Here is a 6,940-nt window from a genome sequence, read left to right on the forward strand (position 1 = left end):
CACACACACACACACACACACACACACTCTCACACACACACACACCCACACACACGATACGCAAAACTCCACATTTGAACTGTCAATAGCAAATACTTAAACTAATAGCAAAACATACTTACAGTAGCTGATTCAGAAGTGCCAGATTGTCATAGCAAAGTCGGAATTTACCCTTTTTTTAAAAATTTTTTTATAGCCTTTGTGCACAGCCAGCCTTGTACTCTTCTAGGTTAAAAAAAAACTGTCGTCCATAAAATGCGTTGCACAAATTCGAACATCTGGGTTGTGCTGTTCTGTTGTAAATAAATCTTAACCAATGATTCCTAATTGCATCTACTTCCGGAAGGCCAAATAAAGTGCTTTTGCTTTCACAGCGTCTCCCTGACATGGCTGCTTTAACACTAACTGCGGTTACTGAAACCATGCCTTCTTTCTTTGCGTGCACATTTGGGCCGCGTTATGCTAATATTTCCACATAGTGAGGTAGATATGTGGGGGCGTGTTAGAACGAGCCGTTTTAGGGGGGCGTGGCAGAGTCTTAACTTTGATAAAGAATATCTCTTTGGTTTTGAGACTTTAGTCTTTGCAACTTCAGGGATCTTATCTATGCACAATCAGCTTGTAACACTCCAAAGAGAAAGGAAAACTTGAAATTGCATCATATGACCCCTTTAAGGATCGATCCGCCCATCCCTAAATCTAATGTTTTGAGGTGAATGTGTGGCTGTCAGTCACCGCACCGGTGTGGAAAAGTTATCCAAGAGGGATTGGATTTTCACAACTAAATTTAAAGGTGAAGTGTTTCATTTCCATGAGACTAGCGGCAACAAATGTGACTGCAAAAATAATGATTATTGTAAACAAGTTTCCCGGGTCTAAATAATAAATTTTACCACTAAACAGATAGTCCTGCCCCAAACTCACGCCATTGGTTGAGTCAGAAGTCAATATCTTTGACTGCTCAAACAAAGAAAGCAAAATTTTGCAAGCACCACAGTGTTTAACACACTGTTTTTATACTGTTCTGTGCAGTATCACCTACATGACACTGCATGAGTCCAGCCTGGGATCTGGAGAGGAATCATGGGAGGCCAGCTCTGCTGAATTGGAGAGGAGGTGCAGGCTGGGAAGTGAGGTGGCCAGTCTCTCCCACATCACATCCATGGATAAATGTGAACATTACTTCAAACTATCATCCCCCATCAGGTACGGCATACATACACTACCATTCAAAATTTGGGGTTAGTTAAAAATTCACAACAATATTAACAGGACACATCCATCCATCCGTCCGTCCGTCCGTCCGTCCGTCCGTCCGTCCATCCATCCAGTTGTGCAGGAGAACCATTGTAGAAAAGCATGTAGAAATCTCTTTACTGTTGCTCCATAACTCAAAATATGGTTGTAGAATTCTCTTTACTGTAGCTCCGTAACTCAAAATTCTGGGACATTAAATGTGTTTCTGTTGCAAGGTAGATGACATAACTAAACATGAACATAAATTTGCTTTTATAGGTATTGCTTAAGGACAACAAAAATCATCACCATCTTCATCATTGTTGTTCTCTGTTCAGTAAGTTTTTCAGTCGTCAAACCTACTCAACAGCTTTTGTTATATAGAATAATATCCATTTATGATTGTATTACTTACAAATGCTCAATGATTTTATTTGTATGACACACTGAAATAACTATATTTATTTGAATCATCAGCTGTTTTTCAGCATGTATCCAGACAGGGAAAGCCCCTGGAGGATGCTAGCAGTCTCATCCACCGAAAGCTTCTGTATCCTCCCCATTTGTGTACTTTAGAGAATCTGCATTGTTTGGATTTGCATTGACTAGATAAATAAGAATCATTAATTCACAAGTCAAATATTGTGATGATGCATGCCACTGCGCTAACTCCTCAGACCCTGCGGGGATTTTATGGTTGGTTCGGAGATTGCACTGAAGGGCTGCTCTAATTCATTTCCGTTTCTGTGACAATCTCACCATCTGCTATTTACAGCGGCCTGTGTCATGGTAACAGTCTTGCCTATGACTTTGTGCATAACAACAGATCTGGCTGATACTTGCAGCAATCTGTGAGTCCTGCAGAGCTGGAGAGATGAATGTGAAGAATGAACAATGCACTGAAGTGCTTCAGTGTACCTTCTGCTGGTGGGAGGGGATTGTCTGTCCAAAATGAAACCATGGCCAGCTGACATCTGTTTGTAAAATTTTTCCAAAACACTCAGGTTAAAGCTTGATAGATACTTAGTGTTTGTATTTTCATTTGTTTCCCTAGTTCATGGAAGTTTTTCTTAACCTAACTGATCGCTGTAGCCATGAATCTTACTGATTTTCGTGACAACTCCCTGCTGAAGCTGCAGGTTGGTGGGCCGTTTTTGGGAGGGATAGAGGCAGTTCAAGAGGCCCAGGAGTATATTCTGATCCAGGTGGAGCAGACTGAAGAGGCGGGGTCTCACAGGAGAAGAACTCAGCAGGTTGGAGTTGTTTCAATATATCTGTTGTTTTATATTTCATTTTGTGAAACATTTAGCTTGAAAAGTGTGTTTATTCCTTAATAAAAATAGTTTGGGGTCAGAAAGATTTTTTTATGTTTTTGAAAAGTCTCTTATGCTTGCCAAGACTGCATTAATTTTAATGAAAATTACAGTAAAAACAGTAATATTGTGAAATATTATAGCAGTTTATTCCTGTGATGGCAAAGCTGAATTTTCAGCAGCCATTAATCCAGTCTTCAGCATCAAATGATCCTTCAGAAATCATTTTAATATGCTGATTTGGTGCTCAAGAAACATTTCTTATTATTATCAATTCTTATCATGTTAAAAATTTCTCTCATTTCTTATGCTGAAAACAGTTGTGCTTCTTAATATTTTTGAAGAAGCCGTAATACACCTTTTTTCAGGATTCTTTGATAAGTAGAAAGTACATGTATTTTCTTAAAAAATAAAATAAAATAAAACAACTTACTGACCATACACTTTTGAATGGTACTGTATTGTATTATTTCTATAGAATAGAATAGAATAGACTAGAATAGAATAGAATAAACATAAAAATGTCTTTAAATGCCTTATAGTTTGATTGTAAAGGCATTTATACATTTTAAGGAGTCACTTATAAGTATCCAAATACTTTTTCAGGACGCTGTATGTAAAATGTATATAAAATGAAAATGAAAAGATTAAAAGAGATTATTCTATACATTCAGAATATAAATTCTATTTTTCTAACAGGTGCTTTATAACTGGACTATACCATTGCATTCCCAACGAAGTGAGCAAATTCTGAGAACAAGGACATTTGAAATGGTTAGCAGGTACGATTACACATTCCTCATCAAACAAAGACATTTCATGTTATATGGTGCACTTTATTGCATCTATTGCTCCATATAAAAAAAGCAGATTAATCACACTACTGTCATCAGATTTGAACTGTGTTAATAGTTCAGTAAATCTGATCATGTGATGATGTTATTTTTGCAGTAGTTCCTGTCATCGTATATGCTTTGTGTCTCCATCTCTCTAATCTATCTCTTTCTCTTGTCCTCCAGCGCTCCTATTCTGATCAGTGTGCAGGCCTTTCTGTTAGACAGTCAGGTGGTTCCTCTGTCCATGACTCACCAGTCACTCTATGTAACCGTGGAAACACAGGTGCTTATGGCTGGATTGATCCTGGCAGGAGTCTATGTGCTCATCATCTTTGAGGTAAAATATGAGGTGTCGGTGTGAAGACATTATTTTCACACCGCACGATAATCCATTCAATGGTCTTTCGTGACTCATCCCATATTTCATCCCCATAAACAAGATCATCTCGGCTGTTTTGCCACATTGACTGTGTGGAGTCGTCTTGAGATTTGCGTGCACACATCTGTAGTCTTTTGTAACTCCTCAGGAAGAGTAGATGGCATGCTGGGTATGTGGTTCATAAACATTCTAAAGTTGTGCTTGTAGATCCAGCACTATACTGAGATGTCCTTGGCAGTAGCTAGTCATAAATTTACAGTTTATTATTATTATTATTTTTATTTGTACCTGTACCGCTGTCGAGCACTAGAGGTCACTGGGCTCTACCAATGTTAATAGGAAGCACTTTTACTCACTGTGATTCCACAAAAGTATATCGGATTTTTGGAATACCAGAAACTGACTTCAAATTGGATTTAGAGTGCTTGAATTTTATAGCATGACCGAATTGTATTAGTGCAAATGCCTGAAATGAGTTTTTATGTTTTAATTTTAAATTGAAAATACACAATGTTTTAAGCCTTTGAAACATTCTAAATTAAATATTATGAAGTAAAGTCGAGTAGAAGGACTCTGCAGTATTTCTAGGTCACGTTGTGTCATTGATCATATGAACTCCTGTACAAAATGTCAGATGTCCCTTGCTTCCACTGAAGCACAAAAAATTCCTACTTCAATTCATGCTGGATAACATGGATCATTCATAGTTCGTATAGCTTGAGTGCTGCTGTCAATCAAATGAATGAGAGACAGGCTAAGACATTCTGAAATTCAAGTTAATTTTTCAATTAAACTGTTCACTCAAACGTGATAATATCATTTGGTATAAAAATGTAAATGATAAAAGAATGCAAAATAGGACCATTGTCACTAGTGGTCTCCTTTGGACTATATGTAAAAATGTACTTTTCTGGTCTCTATTGCTCATGATGGCAATTCACCTTAAAAATGAATCATTTCAGATTTTATATATTTATTTGTTAAAATGTTTTTTTTTTTGCTCACTGTACATATCTATTAGTCTGAACAACTCTTAAAAGATGTAGATTATTACAGAGCCTTACAGCAAAACACTCCTCCACATTTTTAACTTCCTCTTATCCCTGTAGTGCACACTTTTTAGAGTTTGCGAGAAAGCGGCGGTTTAGTGTGGCTCCAGGGGGACATGAAGGCAGAGGGGACCTCCCTTCCTAATTACATTTATTTCTTCAGGAGGGACAGCATGCTGCGTGTCGAAGAGTTTAATTAGACCTTTGTGAGAATGCTAATGGAGACTTTGGGGGACTATGTTTCCACTTTTACCTTTAATACTAATGCTTCATAACTATGGCTACACCGTCATCAAGGAGCTGAGAAAATACAAATGATATGTTTTTAAAAGTGAACTAATGAACAAATTTTATGTTGATTGGGTGAGTCATCGTAATTTTATTCATTGTGTTTTAAAAAAAGGGTTACTTGGGGAACATTACCTCTGTGATCATCTTTTTATGAGAAATGTCCCCAAACCCCAATATATTTTGTTTTATTTTATTTTATTAATTTTTCTGACCATTTGAAAACATTACAACTTCAATCAACTGTTATATGTATATGAACTAGTTCCCAGGCTTTTTAGATATCATCAAAAAGTGTTAGAAAAACACAGTAGCTTTGCTGTCCAGCTGAGTGCAGCCTGTTCATTTTTAATGATGAATATCACATACATAACACTGCATGACATTTCAGTAGAAGTAACATAACACCTAAACAACACTTGCTCATACAGTCTTAGTCTAAATGTGTCTCTATGTTCAGTTATGCTTCTGTAACTTTTCGATCTTGATTTTTAATACTAGGAAATATAGCCACCATTACCCAGTCCAGTTATGATTAAAATATTGCTGCTTCTCAGGCATTGATCTATATGGCAAATGATGTTGCCAAATGTATGTGTGCGTGCCAGAAGGAAGGTGTAGCTGCCCAGATTGTGCCTTCATAATCAGCTTTTAATAGACTGCTGAGTCAGATGATATACTACAGTACTGGACATTACAGTTTTTTAATTCGCTTTAGTACTATTTTCACAAGCAACTGTTACATTTTCAAAACTATTAGTACTAATATCACAACAGATCATCAAAAGTGCACTTTTTTCAAACATTTCAGCATATTTTCAATTGTCTTGGTGCAATACATAATCACAAAGTATTCTTTTCACTACACAAAATAAGTGTTTCATCTATATAAATGTTTCATTCACAGTAACTGCCTTTCATAAAGCTCTTACTATCAAACTTCTCATTCAGTTTAATACATTTGTCTATTATTTAATCTAACTCAGTGAATCATTTGGTGCATCTACAGTGGGTATAGAAAAGAATCGTTAGAATTGAGTCATTTTCGTGAATCAATTCAAACTTTCCACTTCAATGCGTTAAATTAACTCTCAGATTTAGTCTCCACATGGCATTTATTTGTGTATTAAGATTTAAGACCTTTTAAAGACCAAGTAAAGAAACTGTGAAGAATAAAAGGTAAATGTCTTCTATTAGCAACACGATAGTTTTCTGTTTCCTCAAAATATAAGGCTTGATATTTTTGCTCCCAACCTCTACAATATAGAAATATCTACAATATGGAAATATTTATTTTCTTCTGATCACACTGCAAAAAAAAAAAAAAACTGACATTCTATATCAGCATTTTTGTGTTGTTTTCCAATGCAAATGTCTAGAGATTCTTAGTTTCTTTTATTCGCTTTGGTACTATTTTCACAAGCAACTGTTACATTTTCAAAACTATTAGTACTAATATCACAACAGATCATCAAAAGTGCACTTTTTTCAAACATTTCAGCATATTTTCAATTGTCTTGGTGCAATACATAATCACAAAGTATTCTTTTCACTACACAAAATAAGTGTTTCATCTATATAAATGTTTCATTCACAGTAACTGCCTTTCATAAAGCTCTTACTATCAAACTTCTCATTCAGTTTAATACATTTGTCTATTATTTAATCTAACTCAGTGAATCATTTGGTGCATCTACAGTGGGTATAGAAAAGAATATCCCCCCCCCTTCAAAATAATCACATTTTGTTGCTTTGCAGCCTGAAATGAAGACAGGCACCGTTTTTTTTTTTTTATCCAGCTGTATTTACTCAGTGCAACTTATAACATCCAAGTGAAAG

At 35.9% G+C, this 6,940-nt stretch overlaps 1 protein-coding gene across 1 annotated transcript in view; it reads left to right on the forward strand.

Moving 5' to 3' along the window:
* The window catches only part of LOC107716962 (P protein-like), a 93,462-nt gene that overhangs the window by 11,586 nt on the left and 74,936 nt on the right, over positions 1-6,940 (forward strand). The window contains exons 4-9 of the mRNA XM_016523603.1: positions 1,033-1,206; positions 1,516-1,573; positions 1,714-1,786; positions 2,329-2,489; positions 3,249-3,331; positions 3,569-3,722. Coding sequence (XP_016379089.1) covers positions 1,033-1,206; positions 1,516-1,573; positions 1,714-1,786; positions 2,329-2,489; positions 3,249-3,331; positions 3,569-3,722 — 703 coding nt within the window. The remainder of the gene's footprint in view (positions 1-1,032; positions 1,207-1,515; positions 1,574-1,713; positions 1,787-2,328; positions 2,490-3,248; positions 3,332-3,568; positions 3,723-6,940) is intronic.

The sequence above is a fragment of the Sinocyclocheilus rhinocerous genome, unplaced genomic scaffold (genome assembly GCF_001515625.1).
Source record: "Sinocyclocheilus rhinocerous isolate Xijiao unplaced genomic scaffold, SAMN03320098_v1.1 scaffold3102, whole genome shotgun sequence".
NCBI classification, from domain to species: Eukaryota; Metazoa; Chordata; class Actinopteri; order Cypriniformes; family Cyprinidae; genus Sinocyclocheilus; species Sinocyclocheilus rhinocerous.